An 18,403-nucleotide genomic window follows, 5' to 3' on the forward strand; every position below is an offset into this window, starting at 1 on the left:
GTTTCCCAGAAAAAAACATTTGAGCGCAATTTGAGCAGTCTGGTTCTAAATATGTTCAGTTTGTACCACACACTTGTAACCCCAATATTTATATAAGATTCATTTGCAAGAATAATCTGTTTGTTTGTGTTTAAGTATTACACAAGCTTTGAGCATTACTCTAAAACAGATGAAATTATTTGCACATTAAGTTTCAGTTTAATTTAGGGCACCCTGGTCATGTTACCGGTTATACTGATCATTTAAAAAATCAGGCGCTCTGGTAGTTCTAATAGCAAATTGGAAATTGTTTTAGTATTATTTGCCTGTGTTTCCAAAAGTTTTACAATATTGAAAAGCTGTCAGTTCAAGCAAACTACTGAAGAAGTACTGCAAACTGCTCAAATTTTTATAACGATTTATAACTATCCTATAACAAAGTATTCTGTACTTAGTCATTTAACAAGTACAAGTAATGTTACTTGTATAAGTGGAATTTCTTGTTCTTTCATTGTAATGATTTTTACAATCAATGCCATGTTGAGGATACACCAGTATTTTCATCACTTAAATTGCTATTTCAGAGATAGTGTGTGTAAGCTGCAAGTGTCTTATTAATCGAAATATGGAAAATGATCATGATTGGCTGCCATGGAATTTTATGGTATAGATGACCAATAACTGTTACTTTGACACTAGGCAGTTGTTAAAAAAAAGTTCAAGGAGTCACTTGTGAGGAGACTGCCCTCATGTGTTTAATAGACAACATTACAATCTACTTTTTATATGGCTAAAAATGTAAAATATTTACATAACAAACAAACAAGCAGATCAAATTCCACAAAAAAAGAATACGATTCTCAGGAAGCCCATGCTTCTTGTAGATGCTTTCTATTTGTTCTTTTTTCTTTTCAGTTCATTGTGTCAGCAAATAACCCTCTTTATCCCAGACCACTAGTGATAGGGAAGAGGTGATGCACATTGGTTCCAGTCCTAAGAAGATTGTCGGGAAATGAGCTCTTTGAATACTGTGTGCATCATCTGGGACACATCCTGCAATATATGAAGGTCGAAATATGATTGCTTGAGCAATATCAAATAATAAGGTAAACAAAAACTAATCAGGGTTATAACCAGGATTTTAAATGAACACCGGATAAAATCAAATAATTAGATTGAAACAGTGTGAAATGTAATTCCTTTGAGCGAAAGCAGAAGGGTAGCGTTCTTGTAAAAGTTGAAGCTTATGTTTGCAGAACGAAAATAAATTTGGGGTGGGTTTTAAGTAGTCTAGTTTTAATAAAAAGCCAGTGGATGCCCAAATTAATCATTTTAGACCTTATGAGAAGTCCCTTAAGACTTATTAGGGGTCCGGGACCGACCCAGCCCCCCCCTCAATTCGAACCCTGGGTTGAAAATTCAAAGATGGTTTTCAAGGAACTGTTTACCCAAAAATCATTTACTCCCCATCAAGTTGTCCCAAATCTGTAGATATGTTTGTTTTGATGAACACAGAAAAAGAAGTTTGAAGGAATGCTTGTAACCGAACAGTTCTTGGTCACCATTGACTACCATAGTAGGAAAAATAGCTTTAGAAATGTTTATTATTCTGTTCAAAAGAAGATATTTTAAGGAATGTAGGAAAGCAAACAGTTCTGGGGCACTTTCGACTACCATTGTCATCTTTCCTACTATGGTAGTCAATGGTGGCTAAGAACTTTTTTGCTTGCAATCATCTTCTTTTGTGTTTATCAGAACAAAGAAATGTATACAGATTTGGATCAATTCGAGGGTAAATAAATGAAGACAGAATTTATATTTTTAGGTGAACTGTTCCTTTAAGTCTGACAATATCAGTGTAGCCAATATCTATATCTAGGGGAAAGTTCACATCCCTTCTACAAAACGATTAAAACCGGCCTAAACTGGTTGGGTGGTCTTAAATGGTTTAAGATCTAAGTAGCTGGTTTGAACTGGTAGTTCCTGCATGGCCTATTTGTGACCCTGGACGTTTTAAGAAATTGAGATTATTACATCATCTGAAAGCTGAAGAAATAAGCTTCCTATTGATATATGGTTTGTAAGGATAGGACACTATTTACAAAGCTGGAATCTGAGGGTGCAAAAAAGGCAAAATATTGAGAAAATCGCATTTGAAGTTGTTAATCTGAGGCACTGTAGCAGGCCAACAACTCAAAAAGAAAGTTTTTATACATTTACGGTTGGGAATTTATTACATATCTTCATGGAACATGATTAATGATTTTTGGTAAAAGAAAAATCTGTCATTTTTACCTCTATAATGTGTTTTTGGCGATTACTAAAAATGTTACAGTGCTACTTAAGACTGGTTTTGTTGTCCAGGGTCACATTTGTAAAGAATCCGCTCCTACAGTATTTTGCAGTGAAAATATTAATATTAACCACTGGTTGTAAATGTAAATGAGGAACTTCCAAACCTTATCGACTTCTATTGAGTTCGCCTCTCCAGCACCACCCTCAACTGTGGAACGCCTCAATTCAGGGCTGTCAGAATGACACATAAACAAACATTTGTTACTTTAGAAAAAGCATTGATTTAAAAAAACTGATTTCATTTAGAGTACTTTCATGAAAAGCAGAACAAACTCTAAAGTACACACTTTACAGTTTTTCGTAGAGCTCCTGGAGAACTTCCTTGCCTGTATTGTCCTGGCGGAATTTGTAACAAAACCTTTGCAGAAGTGATATTGCTGGCAGGGGCACCAAAACCAGATTTGATATTAGAAACCTTGAGCCTAGAACATGAATAGATACAAAACTATATGACGAGTGAATCTAGCTACTCATTCATCGTAATGGTGACGTAAGAATTGAGTTTTTCATTTAGGCGTGGTTCACAGTATAGGTCATACTTGTCTTCACTTCCTGCGGTTTTTCACATGGTAAACATCATATAATACTAACCATCATGTGGTTCGAAAGCTCATGACTGTGAGGTTCTTACCGTGTGCTTTGCTCTACTCTCTGCTGTTCTTCCTTCTGCTGTCTATCACAGCTTGATTTCACCGAATCTTTCTGTTTTTGATCTTGTGCTCCATCCACGCTGATGACACATTAAGGAATGTTAGGACTCTGAATTCTGTTTTCATTTATATAAAAAAAAATTAATTTAATATTTCGGTAATACTTTCTTTGAAGCATGTATTTATAATGCATTATACAATTTGTTTTAAAGCATTGTAATACACCTTTTAATGCATTGTAATCTATTATAAATAATTTTTATTACAGTTAATACATTATAACACTTAGCAATTCATTGTTACACTACACATTTTAAATAGGTTATAATTCAACTACATACAGTATAATGCATAACACACATTATGACGCATTTTACCCTTAAATAACTCTTTATAATGCATTTTACATACATGCTTCAAGGACAGTGTGACCAAAACTCCTTATCCTCCAAGGAGTCAATAGTTCAAAACCTACCTTGGCACACTAATATATTTATTTGGAATTAGACCCTTTGTCCCATTCACTTCACCTCTCCACCAATCAGGAGAGGCTTTGGTGTGCAGAATGACTCGTTCCCCTTGTTTAAAAGACAGCTCGGACATGGAACGGCCTTTGTATTCAAACAAGGCCACTCCCAGCAGCTCTGTACATCACACAAACAGGGACGACACGTTAAAACGGACCATAATGAATTATTTAAATTAATTTAATCTAAATGCTCAAAAGTGAGCAAATCAAACTCACCATCTTTTGTCTCTTTAATTTGAGATGTGTCTGGTTCTCCATCTCCTTCCTCTGCTACCGTCTCACTAAGGACAAAAAACATGCAAAATTCCTACCCAGTGTTCACATGTGTAAGTGTGAACTTTACGTGAATGAATAATTCTTACCAGTCGTCTTCTTCCATTGTCATGCACTTTTCATACACTGGCCCTGCTAATTCATTTTGGCTGGGGAAGATGCTCTCAGGCTGGGCGATGATGCTTTTGACCAGGGCGTTGATACGCTGAAGTTCAGCTGCGTCTCCGCTGTCCGGCCCCCTTACGAGACTGGGGCCAAAGCAAACCGCCAGGTTATAGGGCTGCATCATGTTCTCATCGCTGTACTGGGTAACACTGTACACAAACACACACACATATACCAAGCAGGCACATACATTAACATGTAGGGATTTCTTAAAAGTCAGAAAGTGGTGATGTTATACTCACTGGTGAAGAAACGAAAAGAGATATCTCATGACTATGATGAGCGGAGACGGATATGTGGAGATGATGCACTTCAGCTGTGAAGCTTTCTTTGTTTCGTCATCTATTTCTGAATAGGAGAAGATGTCGAAGCCGCCATTAAAATCGAAAATTAGTTTTAAGTCCAATTCTTTGAGATGTAGGGCCATATACAGGCTCGACCAAAAGAGATGTCCGACTTTGGACTCTTGATGTCTTTGTGTTTTATTCAAATGTATAAAAAACTTGGTATTCATTCTGCATAGTTGTACACGAGGTATGCATGAAGCTTAGATATGAGAAGAAGTTACCCTAAACACATTCAAAGTTTACAAAGATATAGTTCAGAAAAATGGTTGCAAATTATTACTACAAAGAGATGATCAACAAATATAAAGAATCAATAAAATTGAAGTCAACTCTATTTTCTTTATCATATTTTTAACACAATCTCACGGCAAAAGCATAACTATTTTATGATGTGGCTTATTGTGGCTAATTCATGTGAATTTGTGCGATCTCATTGAATCGTTTTAGTATGATTTGCTTTCACGGCAGTAACGTAAGGGGCGGGCTTAGTGGTGGGGGTCCAGTATTGCTTTTTCTAGTAATTTTATTTTTGTATGATTCACAACATACAAATTCATACGAATAAGCCAACTCGAATTCCTGTGAGTGAATTCATCTCAAGATCATAGTATACTTGTGAGATAAGGGTGGTCTTTTTTGTATATTCGATTAAAACCCATATTTCTAATATATGTTTTGTCTATTTTTGCCACATCACGTATTTCAATGGTTTATAAGAACCGAGGGTGCTCTAAAAAAGCAAATATTGCACAAAGATGCCCCGCCGGAAATCACTTTTGGCCACTTCTGTATGTAAGAACAGCCCAAAAAGTTGCTAAAATTCACTTTTATGATACATGCATTTAAAATAGGCCAAAATATGGATTCTAGTAACGAGATGGATTGAAAAACCTTGGTCCAATACAACCGCTTTTCTAATACCAACTTGCAATAGCATTAAGCAAATCATGATTTGGCCAGATTGTGATGTAAAAACCTACTGACTCACTAAAGGCCCTTCGACATGTACCACCCTAGCTTCCTGTTTCATCAGAAAAAATATCAATGCAGGAAATGCGTTCGACCAAGTGTGAAATACACACACACACATTGATCTAGTAAAATCATCTTACGGCCACATTCCATCAGCTGCTCGTAACTGTCCTCAGGAAAGAGGGGTTTCTCTAGTCCTCTAAAATAAAGTTTCAGCACGCCGGCCACAGAGTCTATATCACACCTCTCGTCAGCGAGGGAATCTTCTCCTAGAGATGAATCAAACAATTCACAGACTGTTACTAATGCTAAAAGTGAGGGAGGAGAATATGGTCACTGTCACAGAGTACATGGACAAACCTTTCTCAAATGCCTCCTTCAGCTGATTCACCACCATCTGAGAGCCGGGAACTCTAAATAACCCCTCATGATGCAAACCTTACCGTAGAAGAAAGAGCGACTGGGTTAGAAAGTCAGCGAACGACGCATAAAAAATACACGGATGACTCGGTTTAGTGTTTGACCTACCATTGATGTTAATAAATCGAATGCAACTCTCCACTACCGCAGGAATAGGCTGTCCTGATGCCTGATAGGGAGGAAGCGAGTGAGTCAGATGCCTTGAACTTTTTTAATCAGTGAATCAGTGAATCAATAATCTTGAATCAGAGACTTTACCTGGATGTATGATAGCAGATCCCCATTGAAGAGCTTTTGTCCGATCTCGGCACAGAGTTGACTCCTTCTATGTCGCACAGATCTTCTGGAACAGGTTCTAAAAAAATCATTGAAATGTAAAAATACAATCTTGCTTTATTAAACAGGTTTTCACCCATATGGGTTAAAAGTTATTTCACAAAACGGTTATTACACATGCGTAGCAAGGTTTCATAAAACAAAGTAAGTTAAGTGATATTAAGGCTATGTAATGAGGTCAGCTGTTATAAATCGGTGTATTTTATAACTAGAACTCGGCTCGGCCAATCAGAATCAAGGACCAGAACTGACCGTTTTATAATCTGTTACAATGCACCAAATATGTGTGGGCCATATAAACAAAATTATAGTAAACTATCACCTTTGTTTACTTACCTGGACTGATTTACATCAAGACTTTCAGCTGATTAGAAAAAAAACAAGACGGGCAAATGATTGACTTTTTCACATCAAACAGCCTCAGCATTATATTAACTTATCAGGTATTTATTTCACCTCTCTGAATGGCAACTTTAAGCAAGTCATGTTTGGCCTCCAACTTAGATATTAAAGTGCTGTTACATAGGTGCTCCTTGACTTTCTGCAATATAAAGAAAAAAATGACCAAAAACATAAAAAAACGTATTATGAGTATTATGATGGTCATAATAGTAACATTGTTTTCATGATTACCACAAAGTATAAGCTCTCGGTGTCCGGAAGGCTGACTCTACATTTATTTTGATTGATTTTATAAGCCGAGATGTCACTGCTCCCCTCATGTGATGGGCTGTTGGGGGGGTCAGGGGAGGGTCCGAAGGTCTCCTCAACAATTCCACAGAGCATGGACGATTGAGCTGACTGGAGTAGTTTGCCGGACTGTAGTGGATTTTGTTTACATGTTTCAATAAAAAAGATTTATTAGAAGCCAATCAAATATCATAAATGTATTCAATTTTTTGATAGTATTTGCGCATCTGTGTGTACCTCTTCAACCTCCGTAGTCACAGAAGATAGTCTGGTCTGTAGCTGCTGAAAGCGAGTAACCAACTCACTCATCACCTCCCTTGTGGCGGACACCTCACAAACCTGAAACACAACAGACGTTCAATAATCTTAAGAGTAAAGATTCTTTTACAGCAAAAACAATCCACTAGTAATTTTCTGTTCATTTTACTGACTTTCCATCAATAAGGGAATAAAAAATATATATATGGAAAATGTCTTCGAAGAGACACGTCTCAGCATTAAAGAAGTATCTCAGTTTTATGGCATTAAACTAAATAGAAAATACATAAATTGTATGTATAAACCTAAACGCATAATACATAAATAAATACACTACTAAATAAGGGATTTTAATCTATTTTAAATCTTCTCAATGGAAGATTTAAGAATAAGGGCTGCCAAATGATTAATCACGATTAATCGCATCGAGAATAAAAGTTTGTGTTTCCATAATATTTGTCTATGTATTGTGCATGTTAATTTTGTATTAATAAAAACATACACATACATGCATATATTTGGGAAAAATATAAAAATGTATAACTTCATTTCAGTTATTGGTAAATATAAATAAATACATCTAAATATTCCCTAAATATACTGTATGTACATGTGTGTGTAATTTTTTGTGTTTATGTACATGTTTTAATACAAAATTAATAAGCACACAGTGTACAGACATAAATGATGTAAACAAACTTTTATTCTGGATGTGATTAATCGCCGCGATTTATTGTTTGACAGCCCTAATAATAACAAGAAATCACTTTTGAGAAATATATTAGAATTCAATGCTGAAAAGTATAACCTGGTCTCCATCATAAGGCTGATACTGAAAGCGGAGGGCCAGGCAAAAGGCGGAGGTGTTGGCCTGCATGAGTGTGTTTCTGTCCTGGTTCTGGTCAAGTTCTGAGACAGTTGTGTTCAGCTGCAGCAAACCCAAGCTCACGTTCTGCTGCAACCCTTGTCGACTGTTAAGGTAGAACTGTAACACCTTTGATATGGACTGATGGTAACCCAGATCACAGCACTGAGTGAGCATGCAAGGAGAGAGGTCAAGTTAGTTTGGAAAACCCATTGTATATTCCATCTCTTTGGGGGCATAGGGACTCACATCTATAAGTGTGGGGAGATCATGAAGGTAGTATTTGTTCATGCACGCGTTAGCTGCAGACAGGTTCAGGAGGTAGTCGTTGCGTGCTTTTGTGCACTTCAGCTGAATTTCTTCGACTTTACATTGCCTCTGTGCACACAATATAGAATAAAGGTTACCTCAGAAGTTGCTGTAACAACTGAAACATACAGTTGCTCGTACAAACACAAAAGGTAACCACAATAATCAGAAGTGATAATCTAGGAAGTGACAGTCATGTGCAGAGCAACCTTGCTGCACTTTACAATGCACTGGAGGAAAATGCTGCCAATGTGCATGACAAAAGAAAAAACTATGTTTTTGTGATCACAAGAATTAAATGTAATATAATCATTTAATATAAAGTTAAATGGCATTTTTGGTATTTAAAAGGAAGAGATACCTTCTCTATTAGTCTTCCCATCTTTTTAGAAGCACTTTGTTTCTGTTTCTCCTCCAGCCTGGTGGCTTCCTTCAGTTTGCCTTCTGCTGACAGGAATTCGGTGTAGTACTGGTAATACGTCTTCAAGGCCTGATTTTCAACAAACGTACGACTCATTTAACTCAAAATACTAGCAAACAGTTGGGGGTTGCAGCAGGGGAACGTACCGTCTGAAGTTCAGCGGTAACCTTCAAAAGTCCATCATGAAGCTGAGTGCAAATCTCTTTGCTCTGGGAACATGAAAGTTTTTTATTTTGAAAAAAGATTGAGCGATTTCTGAGCTATTTTGATGAACATGTGCTCTGGTGAACTTTAGTGTGTAGCAGGTGGGTTTACCAATTGTGTTTATAAATATTTATGTCTACGAGCTGTCTGGAAACAAACATCAGTGCAAAGAAAGCCGCAAGACAGGTGAATGTGGGCAAGTGTGCACCATTAATTGTTACATTACTGTGTGAAAAAGTTGTCTGCGAATGTGGAGGGGGGTGGGTGAACTGGTTTGAACCATTTGAACCATGGTTTGTAACCATTACATTGTGAGGACAACAAATTGTCCTTGAATGTTAAATGAGTTAAAAAACATTCTTTTGGCAATTAAAACAAATGTTTTTTCAAGAAAAGAAAAAAAAGGTTTAGGTGTATATTAAGGGAAATATAATTTTAAAATTAGAATATAAACAATGAAATAAAAGTCCTAGTAAATACAAAAGAGGAACATAGAGAAAGAGAGATAGAGAGAATGGGTGTGTGTACTCGTTTGGCCAGGCGTTGGGCATGCTCAATGCAGTGTGAAAGCTGCTGAGGAAGAGTGTTGCCGTAGTTGTCACTCAGCATGCTGTGCTCTTTGCTTTCCTGACGTGTTTGTGTCAGTAACACCTGCCAGCAGTTAACCACAGACGGATGGCTCGGCTCCTTCCTGAGAGGGCCAGAGGACAACAAATAGAGTTAACAGCTTATAAGTTCCTTGGAAGGAATAGATACATCATTGTGTATGTTTATAACATTGTGAATTGCCAGCCTTGTTTCTTCAATAAATGTCAAATGGTTTTGTAAATTATATTCATACGCATTAATGTAGCTATGAAGCAAGTGTCCAAAGTACATACCTACTGTATATACAAAATTCATACTTTAAACAGAACAATGTTGTCATTATTAATTTAGCCTCATGTGATGCAAACCTGTATATGACTCTTTCTTCGGTGGAACACAAAATACGATTTTTTGGAGAAATGTAGTACAATGGAAGTCTATGGGGCCTCAACGTTGTTTGTTTACCAACATTCTTTAGGATATATATTTCTTTGCTTTTAAAGACAGTCATTCATGTTTAAAAAGACGTGATGGTGAGTAAATAAACTATAGTTTTAACCCTTGTGTGATTTTCAGGTTTGTGGATATGTAATTAAAGTTTACTAAAACAAATGGTGCCAAAATATGTGTTTTTAACCTCTCATTCATGTTTTTCCCATAGATTTTACTTTTTAGAACCTTTTATTTAATTTGAAAGATTTAAAGGAGTCATATGTCGCGAATACGTTTTTATCTGTGTCTTTGGTGTGTTATAAGTTGCCCATGCATGTATTAGAAACGTAAACTTACGAAAATTAAAGTGTTGCAAAAAAAGATGCATTCTATCTAAAAGCGAATGCTCAGACAGACCTGCCTGAAACGTCTCGTGTAATCCCACCCCCACAAATCCACGTCAGTTCGTGGTATGAGTTGACTAAGGGTGAATCGAGGGAACAAGGGTCTGTCTATATACACTTCCACGAAGTGGGGCGCACTTAAAAGTGGCGGCAGGGATTCCCCAAGGGGAACTGCTTAGGGAAGTTTGCGAGGGTCTGTCTAAAAGTTAAGTTGAGTCTTATGATTTGGGCATCCTAAGACTGCCCAAATGTACAGGCAAGTACAGTAAGATGTGCGTACCTGTCGGTACAATCGCTTTGGAACCTGATATTCCAATTATGGTATGATGGCGTCACATTTCCGTCACACGATTGCAGTATTCGACCAATCACTACGCACTGGTTAACTGGCCAAACATAGCACACATCGCATTTCAGAGCTATGAGCTTGGTAGAAAATCCGCACGTTTCAGAGAGGCGGGCAAAGAGGATATACAAACATGCACGGTATGTGGAAAATACAGCGTTTTTTAACGTGATATCTTGTATACACATTGCATTCAATCTACAACAAACGATAATAGTCATTTTAGCCAAGTCATATATGACCCCGTTAAATATTAACCATATACTGTATCATGTTATTTGTAAATGGAATTGCATTTACAATTAGGCATTCGGCAGACTTACATTGCTTTATCCTTTACATTTTATAGGTATCCTGGGGATCAAACCCACAAACTTGCGTTGTTAACGCAATGCCCTTACCACTGAGCTACAGGAAAGCTACAGGAATAAAGTCAACATCTTTCACTGACCCCTAATTTTTAGGGTTGTATTGATTTAGAGAACAAATAATGTTGTGGGTCCACTAGACCTGTGAACAGTGACTGAGTAACAAAAACATGAACACAAGCGTTAAACCAAGACAATATAAATATCAAGATTGGTCTTCCTCACTTTCTTGTTCTGGAGGAGAATCTCTCAGACAGTTTGTCAAGTGAGCGTGCATACTCCCCCTCGATCTCTCCTCGTCTGCGCAGATAATCTGTCAGGTCTAGAAACATCTGACTCTTCTGCTCCACCTGACTGTCAAGTATCCTCAGTTGCTCGGCTAGCTGCAATCGCACCTCTAATGTGAAGAAAGAGAGCGATTACGAGCGATTTAACCCCAAATAATTATAAATAAATGCCTCATTCGGAGATAAAGAAAGATTATGTGTTAATTCTGGCTTTCAGACTGCTGATAAAAGAAGTGCTGATGTTGCAAAACAGTAGTAGAAACTTAACTGCCACAGACACATATCAGCTGATTTCATCTCCCCGCTTGGAGTTTAATTTAGGTTCCACTTTTTTTTCTCCTTGTGAAATGTTTTCTTTTAGTAAGGATGTAGTTACCTTTGATCTGTGTGTCATAGTCTGCTGTCCCCACTCTGTCCCTCCACAGTTTGACATGGGATGACATTATAACTCCAACTAGAAGAAATTCTCCTTCAAACAGATGCCATTAAAAATTAATGATAATATGTACTTTAAAAGCTTCAACTTCTATGATTCAAGACAATTCTAACCCGTAGAACTGAGAAATATGAATTTAAGAGTTCAAAGTTCAAGTACAAAGTCCATCCAGAAATAACTGTAACTGTACTGTAATCAGTGTTGGGTAAGTTACTCTGAAAAGTAATTAATTACTAGTTACTCATTACATATTCAATAGTGTAATTAGATTACTGTCCAAATTACTCTGTCCAAAAAGTATTAAGTTACTCATTACTGATTACTTTCTATATCCTACATCAACCTTGATTAGTTAAGTGATTCAAGGATAGACATGAAACGGCTTATTTAATTCATTCAAATAATATTATTAACTGACCAAAGTATTACAAATGTGAGAATTATACATTAAAGCGCAGATTTTAAAGTAAGACTTTGAATTTTGATGTCAATTACCCTATTGAACACGCATATATTTCATAAAGTATTAGTTTAATTACATCAAAAGTAACTGTATTTAAATATGAGTAATCCCTTACTCTACTTTTTCAAGGGAAAAGTAATTAAATTACAGTAACTAATTACTTAGTAACTAGTTACACCCAACACTGACTGTAATTCATTACAATATAACACCAGACATACTGAGACAAAAATATTTTATACATTAAACAGTAAAGAAAAAATATTTCCGAAATATATCACAATAAAAATAATTGATTCTGATAAAAATTAATTTAAAATGAATAATAACATTACATCTTCACTTTCTACATTGCATTCATTCTGTCTGTGCAATGTAATATTTCCAGTCCACTGTGTCAGCGGTCACAAGGCTAATGTCAAAACATCTTTTACAGTTTACCATTTAAAGTTTCAGTGAACACGTTTCTGCTCAGGGATTTCAGAAAAAGGAAGATAGCAAACTTCCTGTGCTAGAGGAGTAAAGAGCAAATCAGAATCCAGCAATACATTCTCACCATGAGACATTTAACAGGACACTCCCCTTTTGACTCACAGTCCTCTTTTCACTCTTTACACTCACAACTTCCCCATTTCGCTTGACTGAAAGTAGAATTTACCAGCTGCTGATCAGTATAAATATATTTATATCCAGAACAATATTAAATGAAGTTTTATGGGCATTTTACTCAGCAGATGCATTTTCTTGGACTAAATTTAAACTCTGTTGCTTAGGTGTCTCATCATTCTTCTGTCAAAATATGTTTATATTGCATTAAGTTCATTTATGAAAAGACATGTATACACATATCTAAAGTATTTGTTTATTTTTCTAATCATATAAATGCGTATTTGCCAAGTACTTAAAATATATTACATTTTGTTGAATATGAAAGGGCACTAAAATAAATAAAAAAATGTGCAAGTTTAACCATTAGGACTTACCTCACTTATCTGTCCTGATGTTCACAGCGACCTTGATATATCCTCTTAAAACTTGTCTTTCTTATAATCGTTTAAGCCAAAACCAAAGCTTTCTGTCCCCACAGCAACACACAGAAGATGCTTCTCCTTTCACTTGCCAAGTGTGTGCTGATAGAACTGAATGCTGAGTTCAACTTCACCTTAAAGGCCCCTCCTCCCCCGGTCTTCTCACTTCACATGCACACACACTATGACTGTTCTTCACTGTGCATCACAAATTTCCAACAGCTTCATCTGGGGTAGCACTTCAATGAAAATGTGTTATATTCATCGCTGCCAGTTTAGATATATGAAGGAATGGACATCGACTCTAAGCAGTTATTGCAATCTGTCACAATGCAAGTGCTGCTTCTACAAAAGATCTGCACACAGACCAACAAAGGCTGTGATCACTTTGTGGCCAGTAAAATAAACATTATATTTAAAATGTCTTGTATGACTTGAGTGGCAGTTGCTTCAACAGAGTAGCTCAAAGTAACTCCGAGACTGCATTTAAAAGGAAAAAATGAATCAGGAAATAATTATGTACGCTCGTACAGTCATACAAAAATGAGTGCTATGTTTGAGAAACAAACAAAAAAATGACCCTATTGAATAAAACTAATTAAAATTACCAATTGCAACTTAAAGAAATAACATTGTTCTGTTATGATAAAGATAAAAACCAAATGTATATCACATAGTGACTAGTTTTAATGAAATAAAACAGTTATAAAAACAGTAGGCCTACAAAATGCAATGTGGAATTTTCTTGTTAACTACTGTTTCCAATGGCACAGATTAACCACACGTGGTTTAAAAATCAATTGTACTTTCTTGCAGAGTGTTGGAAACATACACCTACTAGTGTACACTGCAGAATGTTTCTTTACACTACACAACCATTTATAATATTAGCAATAAGATTACCAAGTTATGATCTGTCTATTTGCACTGTCCGGTATACATGTAAGAACTTCTGATTGCAAAGACAAACACCCCGGCAAAATTTAATATTGACATGATTTAGTTTTCGCACATTTTTGTAGAAAAATTATGGCAGTGTTTTGGTGACATCATAAAGACACAGTTCAGATCTTCAAGTGATCATGGCTTCTGAAAGTAGAGATGCTTTCTGAGGAAGTTGAAAGATCCAGGCATTTGTTTATACAAGCCTTTGGCAGATATTTGGGAGACGGCATCATTTACCTGTACAAAACAATTTTTACATTCTTTTATTTTATTGCAAACAAAATGTATTTGCACTGAAACACTTAATTCATCGATTCACCTGAATTGCCATAATTACGAGACAACAATTCAAAGATTTTGTTATTGTTATTTGTTATGTCTTTAAAGTGGTCATATGGCGCGAACATGTTGTTAGAGTCTCAAAGCTTTTGATGCATTATAGGAAGGCTCACCATCATTAGGATGGTCACCAGATCATCAGTGTCTGCGTTCTGCTCAAGCACACGATCAAGATTCTCTACATACCAGGACCCGGCCTCTGTGTCCCTCCATGAGACGTAGCCTGCAAATGCATTAACATGTAGCTATTGTACTATTGTCCTGAAAATACCAGTTGCCCTCAAAAATGTTTAAACTGTGCATATTAAAATTCATCCAGCTGATATGTTTTGGACAAAACAAACCTGGAGTGGTTGAGTAGGACACCAGCATGTCACTGGGGGTGGGCAAAGTGGCCCGAGCATCGGGTTCATCAGATGTGCTGAGAGAATCACTGCTGGAGGACATGGGCATAGCATCCATCTGGTCATCTGCCCCACCCATTGAGGGCTGCACCTCATCTGGAGACACTTCAAAACCAGTGTCCTTTTCATCTGGAAGTGTAAAGAAAGAGTATCTCAGATTTTGCATACGAGATAAAACAATGCGAAATAGTCAGAGATGTTTAATAAGCTATGTCTGATGTCAATGGACGTCAAATATGGAACAATATCCGTTCCGATGCCATGTTTAAAAGAATTAATTAAATTTGATAGCAACAGCAAAAGGGGAAGATTTTCCAGAAAATTGAACTTACTGAGGAACCAAATTTCGGTATGTGCCTTACAGGAAGCTATCATATTTAGGCTTGATGACTGGACTATAGCACCTGAACTAGATAGACTACTTTTATAGAGTTTATTTGTGCTTTTTAGATTTTGGCCATACACATTTAAAGGGAAATGAATGAAAAGTGCATTGATAGAAAGTTCAGTTTTCTACAAATTATTCCTTTAACTCAAGAGTATTAAAGTGTATTAAAGTATTAAAAATGGCTACCTCCTCCACAGGCCTGGATGAAGAAAAGTTTGGGCTTGCCCTGTAGAGAGGGACAGTTCTGGCCATTGAGGTAGTTTGTGATTATCTGAACTGGGACGACTCCTGCATCCACACCATGTATTGCTCCAGGAAAACGATTGTGGTTTGCCTAAACATTCAAGAAAAGTATGAAGAGCATAAGAGCAAAGCGTGAGATTTTCGTCAATATAATAGCATGAGACCACAAAACAAAAAGAGGAAGCAAATACAATTGGACTTGTTTCAAAACACAAGCATGTTCTTAGCAGTCTAAATGAATATAAAGCAAAACAATCAAATACATCCTTTTATAAAATATATAGTGCTAGATTTACTTCAGTGCCGTGAGAAAGAATGATCACGACACAGCAGTCGTATAGGGAATGATCCTCCTTCGCTAATGTTGACATCTCATGTCTGATATACTGTAGACAAGAGACAAATGTTTATTTCTATTTTTCTTTTTCTTTCTGTATTTATTAAATTAATTACAATGCAACATTGATGTCAAAGTAATTTATCATGCATTTGTGTTTACAGTAAGAGTACTTAAAGAGGAAATAGTTGGCTTACTTTGCATTTCAAGTTCCTTTTCACAACAACCTTAAAGTTGAGAGCTTTAAATCTTCTCTCCATCTTGTCACAATCAATGTTGGACCCGTTCCGGTTTTTCAGACAAGAGGCCGGTTCGAACTCAACATTGTTGATAATCAAACAGATGCCACATGGATTGGCGTCCATCTTGTAAATCTAAAACAGGATGGACGGGATTAACAATGCTAAAAACTCTGTGCCTACTGAAGCATAGGAAATCATAAACAGCTACCTACTCACATGTCGGTCCACTAGAACATGGTCAATTTTTTGCCAACATACAGTACAGTATTGGAGTTTTCACTTCCATCACAAAAATGTAAGTTTATTCATGAAGCCACATTTAGATCCCCACATCTCTAAGACTGAACCATATCGGGCCTTTAAAATGAAGTTCTCGAAAAAAAAATTGTCAAGCAGAAGAATCTAAAAGGGCATTATGGTATGGTGTGTCTAACATTTATTTAGTTACAGGCATGCAAATTTGGTAAAAAGGGAAAAATACCACACAAAGTGCTTTTCCTCATTTTTGAACGGTCACTACTGGCACAAAGCTGCATCATATAGTGCTTAAGTCCACAGATTTTAAAAATAGATATACAAATCTCCGTGTAAAAATTAAATAACGACGCTTCATCACTACTGATGTTGCTCTTGCTTGTGTAAAAATATAAAAAAATTAACAATTTAAGCCGGGGATCTCTAGTCGAGGTTACATGGAATGACCCACCTGTATACTATCACGTCTAATTCTGGTGGGTTTCAGGTTCTCCTCTTCATAAGCTGTGGAAAGAAAACAAACATTTTGAGATTGCCCATGCTTACTTAACCAACACTACATTTCATCTTTCTTTTCAAGCACAATTAAAAAAAAATCAAAAACATGATGGTATCTTACGAGGACTAACAGGCTTGGGCACAGGCAGGGTTCCTGGTCTCAGTGGTACTACCGTTGGAGGCATAAAAACAGGTCTGTCTGGATCTTCAGTGTATTTCGGCCTCTCTGTGAAGAATGATACAATCAGATCATGAATGTAAAAGTATGGGTAAATAAGGAGTACTATGTTTTGGTTTCATATAACTGTCAACAACATTTGTGCTTCCTGTGGCTATATTCTGTGTTTTTTATTTAAAAGCACACTTACGGACAGCCAGAGGAATCAATGATGGCTGTGCAGGTATGGCACAAGGCGGATGAGCACCATCTCCATTTTCCAGGAGCCCTGCGGGGTCATCATAGCCAGTCTCACGCAGACACTCCAAGAAAGATCGGAAAGCCCTACTTCCTCTAGTCTCCAAATCTATCAACAGTGCCCTGGCTCGATCACGTCTGGTTTCCTTGTTCTGTTAAAGGATATGTCTCATATGGTTCATTTTCTGACCTTTCAGGAGGAAACTAAATCATTGATCTTTAAACGCCAAAACACACAGTAGTTTACGTAGTTTTTAAGTTATAAGAGTACTCTTGTAAGTAAGGGTTTGGGTCTCTTGAATGCGCTCTTATTACTAGCATTCAATTTTAAATTTACATTTAGTCATTTAGCAGACGCTTTTATCCAATGCGACTTACAAAGAGTTACGTCATAGTACATTAGGTGCCGATACAAAGTTACTCGTCTTAACAAAAGCTAGACCACTACTTGTTGAGAGAAAGGGATTGTGTTTTTGTTTTGTTTTGTGTAACATCCATCTAACACAGGCACAGTCCGTTTACTTCATAACAGTCAACCTCAAAATCTTGTTCCTCTTTCCTCATGAGAAACAACGCAGTCATCCTTACCTGTATTTCATCGATCATGTCTTGGGTGAATACCCCCTTTGACAGAAGCCCATCGCAGATATCTGCCGTATCTAACGTCGTGACTAGACTTCTCCTGTGCCGCCGAAGAATCTCTCTGTGCCTTTGGTCCATTCCCACATTAAACTATTCCGTCAGTAGAAACAGCAAACAACAGAAATTCACGATACAAATCTGAAAGTAGCTTCTGTCATCGACACGAACCTCTTGGCGTTCGACTTCATGCCTCGCTGCGCAGACCGATCGTCATCTGACATCACAATAACGCGAGAGCGATGTGAGAGTTGAAAGCGTCGCTTCTTGAAATGTTCTCGCGGTATTTCATTGTCATAGCCGAAAGGTCTGCGCAGGGAGAAAGCCTTCTTCCTTATTGACATCACGTGAGCGATGAGGTCACCGTTCATGCCCAGACCCGTTGTTTACGAAGAAAGATTGCATTGAAAACTGATGAAACTGAACCATTTTGATACTGTGTGTTGATCCAGAAGAGGAAATGTTAACGCGCAGTTGTTTAACTCACAGATGATTCAAAACAAAAGAGTAAATAGTAATATGTGTATAAAAGGCTCTAAATAATCGTTTTACACGTCAGTAGTGCCATCTGCT

At 36.9% G+C, this 18,403-nt stretch overlaps 2 protein-coding genes across 3 annotated transcripts; both read right to left on the bottom strand.

Moving 5' to 3' along the window:
* Nucleotides 1-705: 705 nt before the first annotated feature.
* Nucleotides 706-13,686, bottom strand: arhgap4a (Rho GTPase activating protein 4a). Of its 2 annotated transcripts, none has more exons than XM_056733324.1 (24): nucleotides 13,081-13,686; nucleotides 11,575-11,667; nucleotides 11,137-11,308; nucleotides 9,302-9,464; nucleotides 8,716-8,778; nucleotides 8,510-8,638; nucleotides 8,089-8,217; nucleotides 7,783-8,004; nucleotides 6,954-7,055; nucleotides 6,660-6,845; nucleotides 6,483-6,567; nucleotides 6,363-6,390; nucleotides 5,949-6,045; nucleotides 5,799-5,859; nucleotides 5,631-5,708; nucleotides 5,411-5,539; nucleotides 4,194-4,299; nucleotides 3,876-4,100; nucleotides 3,730-3,794; nucleotides 3,460-3,628; nucleotides 2,966-3,064; nucleotides 2,622-2,711; nucleotides 2,439-2,505; nucleotides 706-1,032 (listed from the first exon to the last, which is right to left on the bottom strand). In XM_056733324.1, the coding sequence occupies exons 2-24, from the start codon at nucleotides 11,639-11,641 to the stop codon at nucleotides 973-975; spliced, it is 2,592 nt and encodes an 863-aa protein (XP_056589302.1). In that variant the 5' UTR covers nucleotides 11,642-11,667; nucleotides 13,081-13,686; the 3' UTR covers nucleotides 706-972. The 2 variants fall into 2 exon arrangements, with proteins under 2 accessions (XP_056589302.1, XP_056589301.1); XM_056733323.1 differs by having other exon boundaries at nucleotides 2,622-2,756.
* A 106-nt stretch (nucleotides 13,687-13,792) lies between these two features.
* On the bottom strand, nucleotides 13,793-18,024 carry casp9 (caspase 9, apoptosis-related cysteine peptidase). Its single transcript, XM_056733330.1, has 10 exons — nucleotides 17,780-18,024; nucleotides 17,145-17,343; nucleotides 16,898-17,002; nucleotides 16,730-16,782; nucleotides 15,979-16,155; nucleotides 15,741-15,830; nucleotides 15,388-15,535; nucleotides 14,754-14,942; nucleotides 14,523-14,632; nucleotides 13,793-14,307 (listed from the first exon to the last, which is right to left on the bottom strand). Exons 1-10 carry the CDS (start codon nucleotides 17,909-17,911, stop codon nucleotides 14,206-14,208), a joined length of 1,305 nt encoding a protein of 434 aa, XP_056589308.1. The 5' UTR covers nucleotides 17,912-18,024; the 3' UTR covers nucleotides 13,793-14,205.
* Nucleotides 18,025-18,403: the final 379 nt, after the last annotated feature.

This window comes from Triplophysa dalaica, chromosome 20 (genome assembly GCF_015846415.1).
Source record: "Triplophysa dalaica isolate WHDGS20190420 chromosome 20, ASM1584641v1, whole genome shotgun sequence".
NCBI lineage: Eukaryota > Metazoa > Chordata > Actinopteri > Cypriniformes > Nemacheilidae > Triplophysa > Triplophysa dalaica.